The sequence below is a fragment of the Hyperolius riggenbachi genome, chromosome 6 (assembly GCF_040937935.1).
Source record: "Hyperolius riggenbachi isolate aHypRig1 chromosome 6, aHypRig1.pri, whole genome shotgun sequence".
NCBI classification, from domain to species: domain Eukaryota; kingdom Metazoa; phylum Chordata; class Amphibia; order Anura; family Hyperoliidae; genus Hyperolius; species Hyperolius riggenbachi.
This window is the reverse complement of record NC_090651.1, coordinates 268713668-268738474: the sequence shown is the minus strand read 5'-3', so window position 1 is coordinate 268738474 and position 24807 is coordinate 268713668. Positions and strand designations below refer to the sequence as shown.

Genomic DNA, 24807 nt, shown 5'->3' with positions numbered 1-24807 from the left:
CCGGATCTGGTCGGATAGGCCTAAAAAGTTTGGATATCAGGGTCTACCCAGATATCCGGAATCCTGATGAGCAGCAATGTCTACCACCCAATGTATGGGAGAGAAACACTAACACACATTTAAGGCTACCAGAAACATAGCATAGAAAAAGTTAAGACTAGGACTAAACCAGAAATTATAACCAAATACAAAATCAAATACACAAATGAATACATTTAAAATCTATAACGATATAAAATATTTTCTTATTAGTATCCATTGGCGTATTTATATTTATGATTTTTTTCACATTTTTTTCTAATGCTTTCCATTTAAGAATGCAATAAGACAGTTCAAAGACAAACTTACTTGTGTGCATCCAACTATGAAACGAGATGGAGCAATTCAGAACATCAAATGGAAAATAGTAGATATCTAGGTTGCAGTATGTCACAATACGTATAGGATTGCTGTAGTGAACCAGTCCATTTTGATTTACAGACACATAAGGGACATCTAGGGACTCGCTAGAACCAACTCTAGAGACAAAAAATAATACAACTTTTGAGGAAATATACATTATATACTTTATACAATATATATATATATATATATATATATATATATATATATATATATATATATATATATATACATGATCTTCTCAAAAAATTAGCATATTGTGATAAAGTTCATTATTTTCTGTAATGTACTGATACACATTAGACTTTCAGATATTTTAGATTCAAATACACACAACTGAAGTAGTTCAAGCCTTTTATTGTTTTAATATTGATGATTTTGGCATATAGCTCATGAAAACCCAAATTTCCTATCTCAAAAAATTAGCATATTTCATCCGACCAATAAAAGAAAAGTGTTTTTAAAACAAAAAAAGTAAATATTCAAATACTTATGTTCAGTTATGCACTCAATACTTGGTCGGGAATCCTTTTGCAGAAATGACTGCTTCAATGCGGCGTGGCATGTGTTATAAACTGTTCTTATCACCTTGCTTCGACACCATCGTCTCACAGACTGTGAGATCACTTGACTCTCCACACAGCAAACAGGATATAGACTTCCTCAGGCTTTTTCCAATGGTTACGTTATTTATTCAGGAAACAGGAATACAGATAGATACATTCATCTCCTGGCAAAGCAGACTTTCATGTTGCGTTACAGCTACTTGAGTATCTATCCTACTGAAGATACCCAGGTCTTCTTGTATCTACTCTATGTTACATCTAGACTATCTATGTACAGCATACATTATATCAGATTACAGAAGGAATAACATGTTTAAGAGTCCCAGTCGGCCTTGCGAACTAGTGCAGAAGGAAGATGCAGAAGTGAGTTCTCCATTGCTTGCTCCAGCTTTAATACCGGCTAGGAAAGAGTTAAATATGACATCATCTTCGCCACCCCCTATATCAGTCTATTGGTGGACCCACTCATGGTGTCATCATACCCGCCTACTCGATTAATATTTAATGTCACCTTTCCTTTACTTACAGGAATGTGGATGTTTTGTAAACATGGCCAATGTTTTCTGTTCTGGTGGTGGTACATGCCCAGGTCAGAGAGACCCGCGGCCTTGTTCAGAACAGCTTCTTGGTATGTTCTAGTTCTGCTGACAGAACTGCAGATTTTCTCTCTACAGAGAAAATCCCCTTAAAGGACAGGTCTGCTCATCAAGCCTTTTTGACTAACTCAGTCCAAATAACTGAGGCCTACTTAAATTATAACAATCCCCCCTAAAACGGCTTGACCCGCAGATCCCAGCGTCTGAACCTCCCAGTACCTGTTTCTCTTCTTGTATGTTTCACTTTTCGATGTTCGTGCTCACACAACTTCTCTGCTCTAGGCGGTTACCCCGGGAAGAGAGAGAGCAAGACCTCTTGGTCTTCCTGTACCCAGGCTCTCTGGGGAAGCCCTACTTCTAAGTCCCTCAACACCACATGCTCAGCATTTGCGTCACTTGCGTATCCCTCACAAACTTGCATGACCACAGAAAAGTGAAACTCGTTTGGTTGTTACAAAACGGAGCAGTGCCAGGTGCCTTCTAAAAGAGCGCCTTTATACAATCAGCTCCTAGGTACTACTAAACCTATACCCGTAACCCTGTATATCCCTTAATTTAAACTATTGGTTCCGGAGATTGTTTATGAGGCACCAATCTCTGGACCAGGTTAATTTATTTTACGTAATTTTAACCCGCAACCTCACCTGGATAACGATGCCTAAAGTTGACATCCCCATCCAGATGACCAGTGGGTGCAGAAAGAACTTTGGAACTGCAGATGCCCCGTCCGAGTGTCCCTGGAACATCACCGGAACCTTTGTCCACCAGGGCAGACTGGAACTCACCTGCTCCTGTTTGTGTTCTACCTCGTTAAGATCACCTGTATCATGGTGAACTCTTACCTCTAACTTAGTGTACTGTTTGTTTAACCTTTGTAACAAAATGTGGTCGTCTTGGATCAAAACCTGTTCCCCTTTGTCCCATGTCGTGTTCTCTTTCAGGACGGGAACTACCCGTGAAACTTTGACCTTTAGAGTTCTCTTAACAATTTGAGAAACAACGTCATCAAACCTGGATGACAGGATCCATATGGGATCTCCACTCACACAATATGTTCCCCTTGGAAACTCCCCCTTATCGGAACAATTATGAGAATATACCTTGAATGTATCATTAGACCTTATGTTAAAAAACCAAACCTTTCCTTCCGCCACCGGAACTATCGGTTGGGCTTCAGGGTGGATCTTTTGAATGGTAGCCTCGCACTCTGCGTTATTGAGCCTGCAGGCATCTTCACTAAATTTGACTTGCCCCAGCCAACGCAGGTACTTCTGCAAGAATTGCCCGCATGAGGACAACTCTACTTGCTTCACCTCCCCGTCTAGCACCAAAAAAGGTTGACCTCTCAGGTCCTGGTGTAAGACATGTGTTGAGGTGGGAACTAAGGAAGTGGCGGTGCCTAAAGGAATGTTGCACCGTTTCCATTTGTTCACCCAAACATCTCAAAGCTGCCATGCAAAAGATCCTTCTCCAGAAAAATTAATATACCTCCCCTTGTCCAATCTTTCGCTGACAAAATATGTCCCCAGCTGTCCTGATTGGACCTCTTCCCCCCTTACGTCCTGAGGCACAATATGTACCTGAGGTCGGGAAGACTGTACTCTCTGCAATCTTTCGATTAAGAGTACCTCTTCACTTACCCAACTCTCATGAGGATAAGCTGTTGCATATGGACTGTGTAATATCGTCCCCTGTTGTGACCCGTGTGGTGTGAATGGGTTTCCCTGTGTGGGCTTTCCCTCCCCCGGGACCGCTCTCCCCACCCTCTTTGTCACCTGGAAATGTGGCTTGATCTCGATTTTTACTTCTTGTTTCGAGAACCTCCCACCCTTGGCTTTCCAGCCTTTACGTGTGTATAGTTGTTTCAGAGGCACTCTCTGTTGGTAGCTCCAGAGTGTGATGTTGTCCCCTGCGTCTCTCTGGTAAGAGAATTGACGCCTCCTGCTCGTTCCTCTCCAATCTGGACCCATCTCACTCTGCATAACCAAGACAAGGTACCCCTGACTCACACACTCCACCTTTTGCATGTACCCATTGTACTGCAATGTACCTTTTAACAAACCTTTGGATCGGTGCATTGATTCTGGGAGTGTGGCATTCAATAGCAGATTTATACTGCCATTAAATTCCCACTGCCCGCACACTTGACCCTTCAGACCTTTCACCCACATTGTGCCATGAAATTTGCTTTCTCCTGGCACAAGTGCTCCTTTCCTCCGTCCCTGCATGGTCCATCTGTGCCAAGCGGAGGGAGGTGTGAAAGGATCAGTACCTTTGTCACCCAACATTAACATGCTTGGGCCTTGCATTCTCATTAACCCCTTATTATACATGAGAATGTCCTCTCTTCGTTCTCCTAGGACGGAATGGCAACCTAGGATCACCATCAGCATGGTACACTTCATTATAAAAGCACCACCCTGGGAAAGAAGAACATTAGCACTTTGCATTATGCTTTGCTCCGACAGTTTCGTTAGTCTCTTTCCGATTTCAGGAATCTCGTGGTTTAGTCTCTTTCCAATTTCAGGAATCTCGTGTTTTAGTCTCTTTCCGATTTCAGGAATCTCGTGTTCCTCCAAGCTTAGATTGGCATCTGGAACCTTTCGCTTATCCGACTGACATCTCCATCTTTGCTGCCAGCACTGCAGCTGTCTCAATTCCATATTGCCAAACACCTGAAATCGAAATACAAACAAATCAATTCTTATTAATGATTTGGGATTCGCCCTGCGGCTTGTACTCTTTACACTTTAAATTGATCAATATATACCGTAATTTGATCTCGTTGCTTTATGGTTCTCATGAACTCTGTTTACTCTTATTGGTAGATTGGAGTTAAACTTCACCCCCCTACCTCAGTACTATCCTCAGTACTCACCTGTTTAAAATATGCTCCCGCGGACTTCACCTTTGGAAGCTCGCTTTACCTTTGGAAGCTCTCCCCCATTGCAGCTCACTCCACATCCCCCCTTATCTGTCCATGCGCGGCCGTCGCATGCACAGATTACGGATGCCACACCTGATGCTGCTTTGCAGGTGAGCCTGCAATGCTCTTACTCATGGTCGCATTAACTTATCTAGAACTTCATTGCGATACCAGCTCTGCTAGAAGTTCTGTGTGTTGTACCCTCTGATCAATGCTTGCCGTGCCACCACCTAAACTACCAAAAACTGGCTGCCTCCCTGTAGGAAGGAGCACTTTACACTTAAACTACACAGGGTGCAGGGCTAAGCATACCAGCGTCACATGCCTGTATGCAGATCCCTGAATGCCCACATGGAAGGTAGTCACATGGCAAACAGCGTACTGATACACTGTCACTCTGTAAACGGCAATTCTATCATCTGTATAATTGCCCCATGAACTGTTGTCAGTCCTTGTTCTTTGTGCTACAATTGATAGGAGCTGGAAAAAAAACATATTTGACCAATCAGTGGACGAGAAAAAAAAACCGCACAAAAAAACAGCCCCAGCCCAGCATAGACCTCTCAGTCAAGCTCTGGCCCTGTCCACGACAAAAACCGGAAAAAAAACGTTACCGGAAACCCGGATTGGTCAACTCCCTTTTTTCCACCTCCGGCACCCCCTTGATGCACTGTCCCCCCTTTCCTATTGGGAACTCATGCTGCACCACCCATTAAGGTGCCCCACTCACAGGAATACTCCCATAAGCAACACAGTACAGACCCATTTCTGATCAGTACTGCTACGTGATTCCCTGCACCTAGCTGGGAAACACTTCCTATTCTGGCATTCCTTTCCATGGACCCAGGGAAAAGCTCTGGGGAAATACTGTGAGAACCGAGACACACAGGAGAATGTCTCTGTATTTCTACCCCCCTCCCTTTCAGCTGCTCTGCCCGGAGCCGCGAGCACAGCCTGACGTGACGTGGATCCCCCAGCCCCTCCTCCCCCCTGCCATGACGTGTGGGGGCCATGACTCTCGGGGGCGGGCTCTCTCCACTGCCGCCATTTTGAGTCCTGGACTGCCAGCTAAAATGGCTGCTCCCATAGCAGCCTCTCGTTTCCTATATCCTAGGAGAGAACACAAAATGCAAATAGAACATACATTTTTTTATGCAGTTACACACAGATCAGCCTCTGCATTCCTTCACGTCTCAGCTGTAATCCGAACTGCAATCAGACATACGGATCCCCAGAGACGTAGGAATCTTTCTCACTCTAACACAGACATAACTAAGAACCGCCAGAGCGAGCTATCCGACTCCAAACCACTTTAACTGTTTTAACTGTTAACATCCCAGCTAGAACATCAACACAATACAGACATTGACAAAACATGTTATCAGCAGCACCGACTGGAAATGCGAGAAACGTGCAGAACATCTCACAAACAGAAAGACACTCGCTTTCCTCTTCTCTCCCTCTATCCCCTCTCCCGTCTACTCAGCTATCTCTCTCTCTTTCTTCTCTCCCCTCCACCTGCTCGACAGCCGCCCCCCCTTATCTCTTCCGCGGGCAGCTCTCTGCTAAGCGAAAACACAGCTGGCATCACTCCCAGTCTCTGGACGGGGAGAAAAAAAACAAAACCAACACAGAAAAAGGAACAACACACAAAAAAAAAATGAAGCACGCAGCCTCCCCGCTGCAATTAACACAGACTGTACACCTTAACACATCATTCTCTCCTTGTTATAACACCCAAATACAACACATATAATGCCATATAACAACGTAAATCCAACTTGCCTGAGCAGAAGACTTTGTAAGCCTGCGAATTCGACCAGCTTGTGGCAACTTCACGAACCTTGAGTGGACCCCCTGGAATTACTGAGCCATCTCTGTGTACCCACACTGGCTCAGCGGATCGATCTCCAGCGGCAGCTGCCAGCCGGCCTCGGAGCTTCCAGTCACCTGCGACCCGGTTTTGGCTATGACTGATGTGCACTTCCAGTCAAAGTTTAACATCCACGCGGTTCGCCGCTGGTTTCCACGAATTGCAGCCCGCGTGTGCTCGGCTCCCACACACCCACTTATCAGTATTAGCTTGATAAGCTTCACAGTCCGTGTCCGTCTATTCCGCTTGTTCTGCTGTGGAATATCTTGAAAACTACCTCGGCCCCCTGCTCCGTCTGCCTGTTTTGCTAGGCAGGGAAGGGTTTCACGGCACCAATTGTTATAAACTGTTCTTATCACCTTGCTTCGACACCATCGTCTCACAGACTGTGAGATCACTTGACTCTCCACACAGCAAACAGGATATAGACTTCCTCAGGCTTTTTCCAATGGTTACGTTATTTATTCAGGAAACAGGAATACAGATAGATACATTCATCTCCTGGCAAAGCAGACTTCCATGTTGCGTTACAGCTACTTGAGTATCTATCCTACTGAAGATACCCAGGTCTTCTTGTATCTACTCTATGTTACATCTAGACTATCTATGTACAGCATACATTATATCAGATTACAGAAGGAATAACATGTTTAAGAGTCCCAGTCGGCCTTGCGAACTAGTGCAGAAGGAAGAAGCAGAAGTGAGTTCTCCATTGCTTGCTCCAGCTTTAATACCGGCTAGGAAAGAGTTAAATATGACATCATCTTCGCCACCCCCTATATCAGTCTATTGGTGGACCCACTCATGGTGTCATCATACCCGCCTACTCGATTAATATTTAATGTCACCTTTCCTTTACTTACAGGAATGTGGATGTTTTGTAAACATGGCCAATGTTTTCTGTTCTGGTGGTGGTACATGCCCAGGTCAGAGAGACCCGCGGCCTTGTTCAGAACAGCTTCTTGGTATGTTCTAGTTCTGCTGACAGAACTGCAGATTTTCTCTCTACAGAGAAAATCCCCTTAAAGGACAGGTCTGCTCATCAAGCCTTTTTGACTAACTCAGTCCAAATAACTGAGGCCTACTTAAATTATAACAGCATGGAGGCAATCAGCCTCATGGAGGCCCAGGATGCTTCGATAGCAGCCTTAAAGAGACACTGAAGCGAAAAAAAAAACTATGATATTATGATTTATATGTGTAGTACAGCTAAGAAATAAAACATTAAGATCAGATACATCAGTCTAATTGTTTCCAGTACAGGAAGAGTTAAGAAACTCCAGTTGTTATCTCTATACAAAAAAGCCATTATCTCTACGACTTTCAAAAGTCGTGGAGAGGGCTGTTTTCTGACTTTTATTATCTCAACTGTTAGTTAACTATTTACTTTTCCTCTGGCAGAGGAGAGTTCATTATTTCACAGACTGCTCTGAAAGAATCATTTTGAATGCCGAATGTTGTATAATCTGCACATATTAGAGAATGATGCAATGTTAGAAAAAACACTGTATACTTGAAAATAAAAATATAAGAATATTTTCTTTGCTGCTAATCTTCTAGTAATTATTCATAGTACACAACCAATTCATTATATCATATATTTTTTTCGCTTCAGTGTCTCTTTAAGCTTATCCAGAGTGTTGGGTCTTGCATCTCTCAACTTTCTCTTCACAATATCCCACAGATTCTCTATGGGGTTCAGGTCAGGAGAGTTGGCAGGCCAATTGAACACAGTAATACCATGGTCAGTAAACCATTTACCAGTGGTTTTGGCACTGTGAGCAGGTGCCAAGTCGTGCTGAAAAATGAAATCTTCATCTCCATAAAGCTTTTCAGCAGATGGAAGCATGAACCCACTTTTGAACCAGAAACAGCGGCAGAAGCGTCTGACCTGGGCTACAGAGAAGAAGCATTGGACTGTTGCTCAGTGGTCCAAAGTAGTTTTTTCGGATGAAAGCAACTTTTACATGTCATTCGAAAATCAAGGTGCCAGAGTCTGGAGGAAGACTGGGGAGAGGGAAATGCCAAAATGCCTGAAGTCCAGTGTCAAGTACCCACAGTCAGTGATGGTCTGGGGTGCCATGTCAGCTGCTGGTGTTGGTCCACTGTGTTTTATCAAGGGCAGGGTCAATGCAGCTAGCTATCAGGAGATTTTGGAGCACTTCATGCTTCCATCTGCTAAAAAGCTTTGTGGAGATGAAGATTTCATTTTTCAGCACGACCTGGCACCTGCTCACAGTGCCAAAACCACTGGTAAATGGTTTCCTGACCATGGTATTACTCTGCTCAATTGGCCTGCCAACTCTCCCGACCTGAACCCCATAGAGAATCTGTGGGATATTGTGAAGAGAAAGTTGAGAGATGCAAGACCCAACACTCTGGATGAGCTTAAGGCCGCTATCGAAGCATCCTGGGCCTCCATAACACCTGAGCAGTGCCACAGGCTGATTGCCTCCATGCCACGCTGCATTGAAGCAGTCATTTCTGCAAAAGGATTCCGGACCAAGTATTTAGTGCATAACTGAACATAATTATTTGAAGGTTGACCTTTTTTGTTTTAAAAACACTTTTCTTTTATTGGTTGGATGAAATATGCTAATTTTTTGAGATAGGAAATTTGGGTTTTCATGAGCTGTATGCCAAAATCATCAATATTAAAACAATAAAAGGCTTGAGCTACTTCAGTTGTGTGTATTTGAATCTAAAATATATGAAAGTTTAATGTTTATCAGCACATTACAGAAAATAATGAACTTTATTACAATATGCTAATTTTTTGAGAATATCCTGTATATATTTTTTTATTTCTTATTTTTTTTATTTAATTATCAGTCTTGAACCTGGAAAACTATAGTTCGTAGTTTTTTTTATACGCCTATAATGTTAATAGCACCATCTAGGGGTTAAAATATATGATTAATTAAATATAGGCATCAGTTTTTTTTTTATTATTATTTAAATGTGAAACAGAGGTGCCAGTAGGAAAAGTTCATAAAATCTTCAAAAATGATTGGAGGAAGTGGTGGGCTTGCCTCCCAGAAGCAGACAAGAGATCCTGTTTTCATATTAATCAATATATTTATTATACGGTACCCCAAACAATAGTGCAACGCGTTTCGCAGGTCAAGCTCGCTTCATCAGGCAAAAATTGGGGACAACAGAGATTCAGAGATAAATTCGTTACTACAGATCTCCTGTTGTCCCCAATTTTTGCCTGAAGAAATGGGCTTGACCTGTGAAACGCGTTGCACTATTGTTTGGGGTACCGTATAATACATATATTGATTTATATGAAAACAGGATCTCTTGTCTGCTTCTGGGAGGCAAGCCCACCACTTCCTCCAAGCATTTTTAAAGATTTTATGAACTTTTATCCTGCTGGCGCCTCTGTTCCACATTTACATACACTGTGTCCACTCCTGGTGGAGGGGAGTGCTACCCCCTATCTTGGTTCTTTTCTACAGAGAGTGAGGACAGGCCTAATCTCCTCACCTGCCTTTATAGTGGTTGCCTGAATGGTAACCCACGTTTGTGAGTATAATTTCTCTCACTTAACTATTAGACCAATTATCTTAACATACTACACCATATTGGGCTCTCGGTTTTCTCTTTTATATATATGTATATATATTTTTTATGTTTTTATCAATATAGTTTTAATTTACCGATATTATTTGAAAATATAAGAGTGTATTTTTATTAAGTATGTGGGACATAAATAAATAAAAAAAAAAAAATATATATATATATATATATATATATATATATATATATGTGTGTGTATAGTGTGGCAAATATAAAAAAAATGATGTGGGGTCCCACCTCCCGAGCCTCTTTAACCCCTTGTCCCCATGCATGCTGGGATAGCCAGGCTTGGGAGGGGGACCCCACGTCATTTTTTTTTTTTCCCCCACAGTATATATGTACAGTGGGTTGCAAAAGTGTTCGGCCCCCTTGAAGTTTTCCACATTTTGTCACATTACTGCCACAAACATGAATCAATTTTATTGGAATTTCACGTGAAAGACCAATACAAAGTGGTGTACATGTGAGAACTGAAACGAAAATCATACATGATTCCAAACATTTTTTACAAATCAATAACTGCAAAGTGGGGTGTGCGTAATTATTCAGCCCCCTGAGTCAATATATTTGTAGAACCACCTTTTGCTGCAATTACAGCTGCCAGTCTTTTAGGGTATGTCTCTACCAGCTTTGCACATCTAGAGACTGAAATCCTTGCCCATTCCTCTTTGCAAAACAGCTCCAGCTCAGTCAGATTAGATGGGCAGCGTTTGTGAACAGCAGTTTTCTTGCCACAGATTCTCGATTGGCTTTAGATCTGGACTTTGACTGGGCCATTCTAACACATATATATGTTTTGTTTTAAACTATTCCATTGTTGCCCTGGCTTTATGTTTAGGGTCATTGTCCTGCTGGAAGATGAACCTCCGCCCCAGTCTCAAGTCTTTTGCAGACTCCAAGAGGTTTTCTTCCAAGATTGCCCTGTATTTGGCTCCATCCATCTTCCCATCAACTCTGACCAGCTTCCCTGTCCCTGCTGAAGAGATGCACCCCCGAGCATTATGCTGCCACCACCATATTTGACAGTGGGGATGGTGTGTTCAGAGTGATGTGCAGTGTTAGTTTTCCGCCACACATATCGTTTTGCATTTTGGCCAAAAAGTTCCATTTTAGTCTCATCTGACCAGAGCACCTTCTTCCACATGGTTGCTGTGTCCCCCACATGGCTTGTGGCAAACTGCAAATGGCACTTCTTATGCTTTCTGTTAACAATGCCTTTCTTCTTGCCACTCTTCCATAAAGGCCAACTTTGTACAGTGCATGACTAATAGTTGTCCTATGGACAGAGTCTCCCACCTGAGCAGTAGATCTCTGCAGCTCTTCCAGAGTCACCATGGGCCTCTTGACTGCATTTTTGATCAGCGCTCTCTTTGTTCAGCCTGTGAGTTTAGGTGGATGGCCTTGTCTTGGTAGGTTTACAGTTGTACCATACTCCTTCCATTTCTGAATGATCGCTTGAACAGTGCTCTGTGGGATGTTCAAGGCTTTGGAAATCTTTTTGTAGCCTAAGCCTGCTTTAAATTTCTCAATAACTTGATCCCTGACCTGTCTTGTGTGTTCTTTGGACTTCACGGTGTTGTTGCTCCCAATATTCTTTTAGACAACCTCTGAGGCCCTCACAGAGCAGCTGTATTTGTACTGACATTAGATTACACACAGGTGCACTCTATTTAGTCATTAGCACTCATCAGGCAATGTATATAGGCAACTGACTGCACTCAGATCAAAGGGAGGTGAATAATTATGCACACACCACTTTGCAGTTATTTATTTGTAAAAAATGTTTGGAATTAATTTTCAAATAATATCGGTAAATTAAAACTATATTGACAAAAACATGCCCCCCCCCATTGGCTATATTTAATGAATAGTATCTTTTAATCACTAGATGGTGCTATTAACATTATAGCCTTATAGAGGACTTAAAGAGACTCTGTAACAAAACAAGTTCCTCTGGGGGGTACTCACCTTGGTAGAGGGAAGCCTCAGGGTCCCAATGAGGCTTCCCCCATCCCTGTAGCTGCAGGCAGTCCAGCGCTGGCTCCTCCGAAGCATCCCGCAATCCTGGCTTGACAAGCCTGACAAGGCTTCATATATTTACCTTCCCTGGCTCCAGCGGGGGTGCTGTTGCGGCTCTCAGCACGGAGATAGGCGGAAATAGCCAATCTCTGTCGGGTCCGCTCGACTACGCAGGCGCAGGAGACATGCACCTGTGCAGCAGAGCAGACCGACAGCGATCGGCTATTTCCGCCTATCTCCGAGTGGACAGCCGATACTGCGCCTGCGTTGGAGCTGGGAAGGTAAATTTTTACATCCCCGCTATTTGGAGGGGCACAGCGAGACCGCCGTGAGACACAGGAGGACGGGAAAGCTTCGATATGATCCAGAGGCTTCCCCCACCCGAGGTGAATACCCCCAGGGGAACTTTGTTTAGTTACAGGTTTTCATTAACTGTAACTGAGCGCGCCCAAGCTGGGCTGCAGCTCTCTCAAGCTGCTCCACATCTTGTCTCAGAAATTTGACTATTTAAATACATTTGGGCACGGACAGGACCCAAAATACAGAGGAATGCTATGCATCGCCTCTCTGGCAACAACTACAGCTCATCAGAAATTATGGATCACTTTGGATGGCTGAGATTTAAACTGGATTAAAATTGGACTTGGACTGAAAATGCCTAGCCTGCTAGGAGCTGACCTCAAACTTTGAAATTCTTCAACTTTCTTGAACCCTCAGCTCCTGATCCTTTTGTAAGTAACGGAAATGGCAATAAACACCTTGTGAGCTTTCTATGTTATATGACTATCCCTATTTCTACATTTATTCCAAACTTTTTAAATTGAAACAAGGAACTGTTTTAATTTGTTTTAATCTGGAGCATCTCCTTTTTTTCTGAGAAGTACAGCTTGCAAAAGAGACTTCCCTTTGATCTCAGCAGGGTGGCTATCAGCTGTCCAAATGCCACCATTAAAATACTCAGCTGAGATGCTTAACTATATTGCAACCTCTGTTCCCAAGAAACTCTTACAAATAGATTCTGCTTTGATTACCCCTCTAAAATCCCTTGGGATTCTCAAGAAAACAAGGCGGGGGAAGAGGGGAGGACGTGCAGGCACCCAAAAATCAAAGCCAAAGCAATCCTCACATATCTATAAATCAGCTGCATCAGTAAAGGACCCAGATAACAGAGACAGCTGCCACACTCCTGATTACAACCCCCAGCCAGGAGCTAGGAACACAGGCCTCAAAGTTAAGGCAAACAACATTAAAGCAGTACTCTGCAATGCCAGGTCCATAAACAACAAAACAGCAGTTATTCATGATCTAATAGAGGCTTCAGATCTAGCTTTAATTACAGAGACATGGTTGGATCAGAACTCAGGACCCACTCTTGCGGCTGCGGTACCAGACAATTACTCAGTTTTACACTGTGAAAGGCAAAACCGCAAGGGAGGAGGATTAGCTCTGTGCTTCAAATCCAGTTTGAATAATAAACCCCTTGCTGTAGCCCCCACTCATTCTTTTGAATGTCTGGCAGCCCAGCTCTCAGCTGGAAAAAAAATAAACATACTGCTTGTCTACCGACCCCCTGATGCTGGCTCAGCTTTTCTCAAGGAAATAGCAGAACTTGTATCTTGCATAACACTGAAACACCCTAGGTGGATAATTCTGGGAGACTTTAACGCATGGGTCGATACACACTCTTCCCAATTTGGAACTAAGCTACTTCTCTCCATGAATGAACTGGGCTTCTCTCAAGCCGTCAACCTCCCTACCCACAAAAAAAGGACACACTTTGGACCTCATTTTCCATTCAGAACTCCTAATATCCAATGTGGAAATTGATCCAGTAGTTTGGTCAGACCACCACACTGTCCACTTCTCCTTTACAGCACTGGCTACAAAACAACAAGTGAAAGAACTAATAAAATATCGTTCCTTGAAAGGTTTGACACCCCAACACCTTCAGAACAGCCTCAATCTAGGCAGACTGACAGATCACAACTTAGGCCTTGAATCCATGGTCCTTAAATATAACCACGATGTCTCAGCCGCTTTTGACGCCATAGCTCCCTTAAAGATTAAACGTTCCGCACCATTACATCACGCTCGCTGGTTTGACAACTCTATAAAGGAACTAAAGAAACAGGGACGCAGACTGGAACGAAGGTGGCGCAAACATCAGTCTACTGATGACAAACTTTCCCTAATTGCTCACCTGAAAAAATATCAAACGATGATTAACAAAAAGAAGTCCTTATTCCTGTCTCACGAAATTGCAAATGCAGCCAACAGACCTGCCCAACTCTTCCGCACGGTTGACAGTCTCTGCAATCCATTTTGCAGGAAATCCAGCATCAGACCTTCACAGGAACTGTGCGAGAAATTTGCCCACTTCTTCTCAGACAAAGTCTCCTCCATACGATCTGCTATTCAATTCACAGCCCCAGAAACCCATGCAGAGCCATATAACAGCTGCAAAAATAGCCTACCACCATGGTCTGATTTTAAGGTAATCACTGAAAAAGACATCTTGGATATCCTCTCAAACCTTCGCCAGACTACCTGCGATCTGGACCCTGGCCCCACTAAGTTCATGTTGAAATGCCCTGAACTATTTACACCGGCATTCCACAAAATAGTCAACGGCTCCGTACAAGAAGGGCTGCTTCCCTCTACTCTAAAAGAAGCAATCGTCAGGCCTCTGCTCAAGAAACCATCCTTAGACCCAGATGCTCTAAACAGCTACAGACCTGTCTCAAACCTCCCCTTTCTGGGAAAAGTTATTGAAAAGGCTGTCTACCTCCAACTTGAAGCCAGGCTCTCCAGAAACAACATCCTTGACCCTCTTCAATCTGGCTTCAGGAAATATTACAGCTGTGAAACAGCCCTCACCCAGATTTGCAATGATCTGCTCATTGCAAGAGACAAGGGTCAATGTTCCATCCTGATTTTGCTCGACCTCTCAGCGGCTTTTGACACAGTCGATCATGAAATCTTGCTCAACAGGCTACAAGAGTACTGTGGCATAGATGGCATTGTTCTCCGGTGGTTCAACTCCTTCCTGGCTGGCAGAACACAAAGGGTAGCCTTAGGGCTTTTCCTCTCCAACCCTGTACCACTAAAATACGGTGTACCTCAGGGCGCAATATTATCCCCTTTACTTTTCACCATATACATGCTGCCACTTGGAGAAATCATACAAAAACATGGCCTGACATATCATTGCTATGCTGATGACACCCAACTATATTTGTCATTCAAACCTGACGTCACAGACCCTACTCCACAAATAAACGCATGCTTAGCTGAGCTTCAGGAGTGGATGAATAATAATTGGCTAAAACTTAATGCTGACAAAACTGAGGTTCTTGTTATCGAGGGCCAGGGCTCAACAGCAAAGCAGCCCCAGTCTCAACCAACACCGCTAAGGATAGGGAGCTCAGATCTGAACAACTCAGACTGTGTGCGCAGCCTGGGAGTACTGATTGATGGGAAATTAAGCTTCAGGAATCAAATCTCAGCTGTTGTGAAACATTCCTTCTTTCACCTAAGGAATATTGCAAGGATTAAACACCTAATTCCTTCAGAGGATCTTCCAACCCTAGTTCATGCCTTCGTCACATCAAGGTTAGACTACTGCAATGTCCTCTACACAGGCCTGCATAAGAAAGACTTACGCCACCTGCAATTAGTACAGAATGCCGCCGCAAGGCTGTTAACGAGCCAACCCCGCCATTGCCACATAACACCAACCCTGAGCTCACTCCACTGGCTACCGATAAAATGGAGAATTCTGTTTAAGATTGGCTTACTGCCATTCAAATCCTTGCACAATCTGGGCCCTGGATACCTGAAGGACTTGTTGCAACTGCACCACACCCCTACAATCTTAGATCAAAAGGACGTAACACCTTGGTCACCCCCAGAGTCCACCTCAAAACCTTAGGAGACAGAGCCTTTTGTCATGCTGCCCCTACACTTTGGAACTCCCCGCCACACCCAATCAGGATAGCTCCATCCCTGGAAGCATTTAAGTCTAAACTGAAAACCTACCTCTTCAGTTTGGCATTCATGAACATCTGACTATCTCCTCTGTAACACAACCCAGCCTGCAACCCTGTATTAATCTGAGACACAGCTATGCGCTTTGAGTCCTATGGGAGAAAAGCGCTTTACAAATGTTATTGTATTGTATTGTATTGTATTGTATTAAGGATTAGAAGCACCAAACAATTAAAAAAAAAAAAATAGCGTAGTGATTAGGGATGCAGACTACGAACTATAGTTTTCCAGGTTCAAGACTGATAATTAATATAATTTTTTTTAAACTAACAATTTAAATTATCATTTGTAGTTTATTTCAAATAAAGTACTTATGCAAATATAAATTAAAGTCATAATTACATCAAAAAGCTCATAATGATGACAAAACGATGATGATGATGATTAATAACGTTTGGAAGGAAATGCATCAATGAATCATTTTAGCAGCGCTGCATAAAACGTATAAACGCAGAAAATGATAAATATCATTTTAAAGCCCTTTAGCAGGCCCCATTGACATAAAATTATAAATATTGTTTAAAGCACTTAGTTGGAGCAGCATTGCTGTAAAATGATAAATATCATTTTAAAGCACTTTATTTAACCACCATTATTTAACCGGCACCCAGTGGCATAGCTTAGGAGCTGTGGGCCCCGATGCAAGTTTTACAATGGGGCCCTCCTTGCACTCTATACATAACAATTGATATGGGGCACCAAAACCTGCCAATGGCAACTACAGTGTCAGAGGTGCAAGAAGGGGATGGGGAACAATTTGTTAATGATTACCACTATTCATAGTATCTATAGAAGTGATTATTATGAGCACAGGACCAATTGAGAGCTAATACTGAAGTTCAGGGAGGGCCCTACGGGGCCCCTCTGGCCCAAGGGCCCCAATGTGGTCGCAACCTCTGCACCCCCTATTGCTACGACCCTGCCAGCACCATTTTTCACTGTATGCGCATAGAAGTACTTACACTTCTTCGATCATAATGTCTGGTAGCCAGATTAATTGTGTCGGAATCTTAATACGAGTCAAGTTGTCAAATTCAGCTGGATTCCATTGGAGAAACTCATCCCTCCAAGCCTGTATCAGAAATAAAAAGATTTAAATGTTTACCCTGACAGCAGATGTATCACATTTTTTAATAATGTATTATATAGGAACAGCAGTATATAGTAAACCAGTCACCAATCAGAATCTATATTTCAGCATTAGAAAGCAGGCCTACTAATGGCAGCTGGTTCCTGGTTGTTTGCTACTCTTTAGAGTGTAATATTGCACTGTGAATCTTTAGCTTAAAGTGTTGTATCTGACCTGAGGCAAAGCTACTGTACCTAATGTAAGCACAAAGGTATGTTCATGCTGGTGTCAAATACCTCTGTGCAATGTCCATTTCTCTCATTCCCCCGACCTCGTAATTCCCCCCCCCCCCCCCCAATTACCATAATGTAAAAAAAAAAAAGTAACACCATTTAAAAAGAATACATAAATGGTTACCTTTTTTAATATGTATGTCATAAGCAGAGCAGCGCTGCCATAGAGGCAAAGGGGGCAATTACCCCAGGGCCCCTTACCTCTGCAGGGGCCCCTGGGCTTCCAGACCCTGGCAACTGTTCTCCCGGCTGCTCCCCGAGACTCCTGCACATAAGCTTCATATCAATAACCCAGGGCCGGTGTCCCCCCTTCTTGAATGTCCCCCTGGTGGTGAGATGCCGCACTCCCCTCCTTTGAATCAGATGTCCCCGAGTCTTGCTCATCCCTTCCCATGCTATTTTGCCCTGCCGCCCTCTCCCTTCCATGCAGGATTCAAGCAGAGGCAGTCACTGACCCTCAGTCCTGTTGACAGCGGCTGTGGTCTACATTATAGTGACAACTGCATTCTCCTGTATCTTTGAGTGCCTCTGTTTGATGGTGTCATCATGTAAGGACAGGAGAATGCCGTCACTATAATGTAGACCACAGGCACTGTCAACTGGACTGAGGCTCAGTGACTGCCATTACTTGAATCCTACATGGGAGGCAGAGGACAGTAGGGGAAAACTGCATGGGACATCTGCGTTGGAGGGAGTAAGGAATGAGCAGGGCAGGGGACATCTGATCCAAAGGAGGGAAGGAAGCAGTCCGGCAGGACACATTCATCAAGTGTGTCTGTTCATTTGTGTATTAAGCTTGCTCCAGGGCCCTGGGGCCCCTTACACTGGCCCTGGTCATGAGGGTATATTAATGTTATTTTGGCAAATAAGTGCTTGTAAGTATTGTGCAATGAGAAAACGCTATACATCATTTTAATGTTAGGACCCATGGACAAATACAATTTGTGGGTTTTATTTACAGTACGCACTGTTTATTTTAAAACTATAGAGAATGGAATTTGAGAAATAGTGTCTTTTTTCAGAGGTGGGAATGGGAGGGTGATAGGAGGGAACATATCAGCAAACTCACCTCTTCCTGTCTGGAAATTTGACTTTCGCCAAAATCAGTTTTTTCAAGTACTGATTACGAAGACCTCAGGGAACAAGGGAAGGAATGGACAATGCACTGAGGTAAGTATATCCAGCGTGAACACACCTTGATTCCTTGCCTCTGGTCAGGTTTGCTTTAAAGTTAAATTCACACTGGTGTCAAACCCCCCCCCCCCCCCCCCATTCCTTCTGCAGGCCGGCTAGTGGCAGTATATGTATAAACTGTGTTGGACTTCCACTGCCCTCAAACTATCCTGCAATTCTCTGTGTTGCCTGTGGTTGGTATCTGATGCATTATAAATCTGTTCCACCTGCAGGTGCTAGCCATTGAACATGCATGAATTAGGACATTATTTATAAGGGTTTCTGCTACATTACGGGGTTGTCAGAATATTTGGTAGCTGTCGCTGAGGGGTGCTGACCTCTGGACACCTCTGAACCCACTTCCCGATCCCTGATCTATAGGGCTTATTTACCAGATTCTGATGTCTTGCTTTCTGCTTTGACACTTTGCCACTGTTTATTGATTATTGTATTGTGTTTCTTGTATATGTCATGCAGTATATACGCCAATTTAAACTTTTCTATATATTAAATTATTATTATTCCTTTCAGGATAACTATATATTACAAGTATTTCAGTGAACATAAACAGTGTAGGGATAGATGTGGAAGACAACTTCTATTTGAGGCTGAGGTGGGTGAGCTGACGGAGCATCTGAAAGGAGTATGTGGTTATAGATATGCTGCACACAGAGTGTGAATAGCTTTGAGTATACCAAGGCTTTCTATTTACCTGATTGTACCAGATGAAAGATTTAATATGCTGATTTTGCTCATCCTGCAAAAGAAGTAATTCAGTTAAATAAACATAATAATGGCATTTAATTGCATTTAGTAGAGCATTTAAAATAGGTTCAATAAAGACATATGCAACACAGGACTGGATAGACACCTAATTTTTTTTTTTATTTGAAAGTACAAGACAAAGTTCAGTGTTTCGAGACCATTTCTGCCTGCTTATCAAGGCATGACATTCAAGCAGTACCATCAGATCAGTGTTATAACACTAGGGGCTCGATTCACAAAGCGGTGCAAAGTGTTTGTTTGTGAAAAGCCCCTTATCACGCCTAAACTCACTTTAGGCGTGATAAGAAGAAACTCGCGCGAAGTTACGCGCGTAAGTGCGCGCGCAGCACCCGACGCTTCGCGCGAAGCTCCCATTAAGCCCTATGGGACTTTGCGCGCGCTCTCACGCGCGAACGCACGAACGCGCGTACGCACGGTAACTTCGCGCGAAGAGCAGGAAAAAGCGGTGATAACTCAGTGGTGAAAAGGTCATCACGCCTAAAGTCTTTTAGGCGTGATAACTGGGTTATCACCGCTTTGTGAATCGAGGCCTAGGTGTTGTTGCACCCGCCAGTTCCAGCAAAACTGCTTGAATGTTATGTCTTGATAAAGAGATTGTAAAGGTGGCCATATATCAGGCACCTTGGCGGCTGAGCAACCATCCGATTTGTTTATTACAATTGAATCGGATGAAACTTGGTGCCACCAAGAGCATTCCCAATTGACGATGCGACTAATTCCGGGCTGGAAATGGTCGCATGTATCGATCGGACATGCTGCAAGATGTCGGGCCAACATGCTCAGCTCAATCGGTTTCTCAGCAGAAGAATGCGACAGAACCCCCAGCATTGTTCCCCTGATTGTATTATGTGTCCCTGGTGCCTTGTGCATGAATACTTTACCTGTTGGTGTCTGTCAAGTCGCCTGATGTATGGCCACCCTAATAGTCTTGAACTGTATCTTGTTTGCACTTTCAATTAAAATAGGAGTTCCTATTGTATCTGTCATTTGTTGCATGTGAATAAGGGTGTCACTATCCCCCTCAGATTTGTTGCTCCCTACTCTACATTCCTTGGAAGTTTGGTTCGGGTATGCAGGACCTTGAGTATTTACTTCAGTAAACCTAAAATATTCTTTTTACTTCTAGAGATGGGAAATGTGACATTATCATCAGGTCTCTCTTTTCCCGTACTTCCAGTTATCTGTGAAGCTGGGGTTTAGTCACAAAAAAAGTACAATTTATATGTGCAAAGAGCCCTTTAAAAGAAATAAATAAATCAAAAATCAAGCCAGACTTCTTATCATAGCAGATGTGGTGTGTTTTCTGTATTTTATAGTGTGTGTCCAGTAAATTGTGTTAGTAGGAATAAATACTTGGAGAGAGTGGTTATTATTATTATTAAGGATGCATTATCTTCTCCTGATTACCTCCTTTAGGTAACACAATGGCGATGATTCAGTTAACTTTTCTCCTGGGTTTACTCCTTCGAGATAATTTTTTGACTTGTCTACAGAATAAAGCTGGGTCACACAATGTCATTTTTACATAAAGGGACCCTGTAAGAAAACAAAAACCCTCTGGGGGTACTTACCTCTGGAGGGGGAAGCCTCTGGATCCTAATGTGGCTTCCCCCACCCTCTTAAACCTCAGGGATCTAGTACTGGCTCGCCTGAAACCACAGCCGGCAAGGATGTCGGCTGTGGCACAGGCGCAGTAGCGCCTGCAATATTTACCTGCCCCCGGCTCCAGTGTAGGCACAGTAGTGACTCACCCTCCGGCTCCAGCAGAAATAGCCAAGCCTGATCGGGTCCTCTTTACTTCGCAGGCTGGAGTCACCTGTGCCTGCGTAGAAGAGCAGACCCGATCAGGCTTGGCTATTTCCTCCAGAGCCCGAACAGAGAACTGCTACTGCGTCTGTGCTGGATCGGGATAGGTAAATATTTAGCTCACCAATTTTCATGGGCACTGGATCGCCGAGTCTTAGGAGGATGGAAGAAGCCTTATTAGGATCCAGAGGCTTCCTTCCCCCAGAGGTTTTTTTTTCTAAAGATTTTCTTTAAGATCCTATTTGAGTAAGTGACCAGATCGATATTTAGATAGGCTATTGATCAGCTACAGAAGAAAGCTAGCATACAAACGTATGCGATTTTGCCTAATTCTGATCAGATTATCAGATTTCTGATGATTTTTCCAATTGGATATCAATTGAAAATTGATCATAAGGACATACCCATGGAACAATAGCCAGTATTTATTTCCCAGCATGTCTGATCTGCTTCCGATCAAGAAAGAGATGGATCTTTGAGCTAGATTTGGTGTCTGGCAATCAGTAGACTGTACAATGTTTTGCCCCATTTGATCTTTTTCTCGATTGGAAAAAAGATCTAAAGTGAAAATTACATGGCGTTTACCAGCCTTAGCGTTCATCATATGACAAATAAAACAGTACTAAAAGGTGCAAAAAAAAAAAATGCCAACCTTATGTTCTTGCTTGCTGAGTCTTTTAAAGTGGACCTGGACTCTTGCACAGGACTCAAGCAATACATAGAGAAATGCACCCTGTATGTATTTAGAGAGTTAGCCTGTTTAATTCCTCCTCATAGTGTCTAATCACAAGTATTAATTTGATCCTCCCCTGTGTCACATGACTGCCTATGGCAGAGATGGCAGATAAGGCCATTTGAAAGCACAGGAGGTTAACAATATGTCTGCTTCCATGAATCAGGAAGTAGAAACACTGCAGATTTATTGTAGGATTTGTATCAGCTGTAACAAAGAAATGTTTTTTGTTTAAAGGTTATTATGCTGTTGTGTATCTTTTAGAGCAGAGAGGACGTTCTGAGTTCACGTCCGTTTTAAGGTTCCCTTCCCTTTCCTTGTGGAGTCCACAGATTGGATACAGCACACTGTCCAGGCTTTATAATAAAGCATTTACAAAATGAATAGAACACATTTTGCCTTCTAGGTGTTGGTGCTGCCATCATAGCTGTCTCCATATTCCTTTCAATATAGCTTATATGCAATCATTCTGATTCATGAATGAATGGTGCTGTATTGGACACAAATCTGAACAACCATCCTAGACAATACCTAGCATAACCTCATATTGAAGCTCTAATTTTTAATTTGTGACATTTGCTCAGGAGTGTGACTTATAGTAGAATGTAGTAAATGATTTAGGATACCCACTTTTACTTTCCTATATCTATATATAGCTGTATATTGATATGTAACCCCACCCTCCCAGTGATGCACAGACTAAGCTGTTTAGTTATGCAGAATTCTCCTCCCAAAGTATTCTGGGAGACAAACTGTTGTTTCTACTGACTTCCTAACACACATTAAACAAACATTCTGCAATGATGCACCTACCAGCAGTAAAGATTTCATTATCTGTGATAAATTTAAGACTGCAAATCATAGAGAGAACATTTTTACAATAGGCAAACATTGACCAAATGTTACCCAGTAAAATCTGAGAGTCGCTGCATCTGTGTCCGTTGTGCACATGCGCGGCCACAGGCAGGTAAGTAATCTACACAAACAACTATTTGCACACGTAGGGTACGTTTCTGCAAATGCAGACCCACACATGTGCAATATAGGTGCACTGTATGCCTGCGTGGGCCAATCGGACCTATGTATGCAGCAATGGTAACTATGTTAACTATGCAATAAAAAAATAAACATAAGAGGCAACAAGCAGAAGGAGGTCCATGTCCCTTGCCCTGGAAGAAAACATTTCTGCACAACTGTTCGAGTGCCCTTTAATGTAACTAGCTTAATGTCTTGTAATTTATAAAGTAATACTAGCCGACCCGCGGCGTAGCATACGCTGCATAAGGGGGTAGCGGGCAGGAAGGGGGTATTGGGCACAGCGGTGGGGAGGGGGGGGGTCAGATCCCATTCCCTCACCTGGGTCCCCATGTGCGCTTCCCCTCCAACTTAAGTTCGCAGTGGGGAGGGGGGTCGGACACCCTCCCTCCCTCACCTGGGTCCCCCATGTGCGCTCCCCCTCCAGCTTAAGTTTGCGGCGGGGAGGGGGGTCGGACCTCCCCTCCCTCACCTGGGTTCCCATCTGCGTTCCCCCTCTAGCTGAAGTTGAGCAGCAGCCACCGCTATTAGTAAGAGGCAGCGGGCGGGGATGACTCACCTCTTCCGCGTTCCAGCGTGCGTTCCACTATTATTCACTTCCTGCAATGCCACCCACTGTATTGTAAGTGGACACCATTGCAGGAAGTGACAACAGTGGAATGCACGGTGGAACGCGGGAGAGGTGAGTCATCCCCGCCCGCCGCCTTTTACTAATAGTGGCTGCTGCTGCTCAACTTAAGCTAGAGGGGGAGCGCAGATGAGGGACCCAGGTGAGGGAAGGGGGGTCCTACCCCCCTCCCCGCCGCTGTGCCCAATACCCACTTCCTGCCCGCTACCCCCTCCAGCTCGGCGGACACCCTCCAGCTCAGCGGCAAGTCTAGGACCGCCCCTTGGGGCAGGGCGCTACTTATTCTTCTTGCTTGGACCAGCCCCTTCTTCTGCTTGGACTGGCCCTGGGGGCAGGGTGATACTTCTTCTTGCTCAAAGGTTGAGGAACGTAGCCTATTACGGTATATATATATATATAGATTGTTAAAAATAAGCAATTTTAATTTAATAAGCAATATTCAGTAAAGCTCCTCTTCAAAGGGTGTCTGAAACAAAACAAAAAAAGATACTTACCTGAGGAGATGGAAAGCTCTGGGTCCTGATGAGCCTTCCTGTTCCTCTCATGGTCCCCTCGTTCCAGCGCTGGCTCCTCCATTCAAATCTTTTGCTATGGGAGGCTTTGGCAGTCTTCTGGAACCTAAGTGCGGCTCTTCACTGCACATGCTGCTAAAGGGGGAGCCAGCGTTGGAACGAGGGGACCGAGAGAGGAATGGAAATGCTCTGAAAGACCCAGATTCTTCCCTCTCCTTAGGTAAGTATGTTTTTTTATTGTTTTGTTTTAACTTCAGACTCACTTTAATCACCATACAATTGTCACTGTAACTAATTATAATGTTTACCAATATCTATATGGTCATGTACACCAATGTCTGTATATGTACCCCTTTCTCTTTCCTCCATTGTACAGCACTACTAAAAATGAGGGTGCTATATCAATCAATAATAATAATAATATGTGTATGGATAAGTTCATAATTTTTCAGATTCCCGCTTGCCAAATATCTCACTCTCACGCCATTTTTTGTGTTACACTGGGGCTTATTTACGAAGGTACTATGTCACAACTGCAGCTTTATGATAACTTTAGCACTTTACAGAAACATGGATTTAGAGAAAATATTTTGCATTCATTTTGCATCAGAGTATGCATCTGATTATTTGACTATGGAAATGAGCTACCATACTTGCATTGGCTATATCTTGTAACTTACAACAGCATACCCAACATGAAGTTGATATGTGAGGGTTACGCAGCCGACCATAGCGACTGTTTCTACATTGCCTTACTC

At 43.4% G+C, this 24807-nt stretch overlaps 1 protein-coding gene across 1 annotated transcript in view; it reads right to left on the bottom strand.

Annotated features, from left to right (window-relative positions):
* The window catches only part of LOC137522156 (5-hydroxytryptamine receptor 3A-like), a 70093-nt gene that overhangs the window by 39972 nt on the left and 5314 nt on the right, over positions 1 to 24807 (bottom strand). The window contains exons 3-5 of the mRNA XM_068242188.1: positions 19262 to 19306; positions 16977 to 17086; positions 349 to 518 (exon numbers count right to left, since the gene is read on the bottom strand). Of these exons, the coding sequence (XP_068098289.1) occupies positions 349 to 518; positions 16977 to 17086; positions 19262 to 19306 (325 nt within the window). The remainder of the gene's footprint in view (positions 1 to 348; positions 519 to 16976; positions 17087 to 19261; positions 19307 to 24807) is intronic.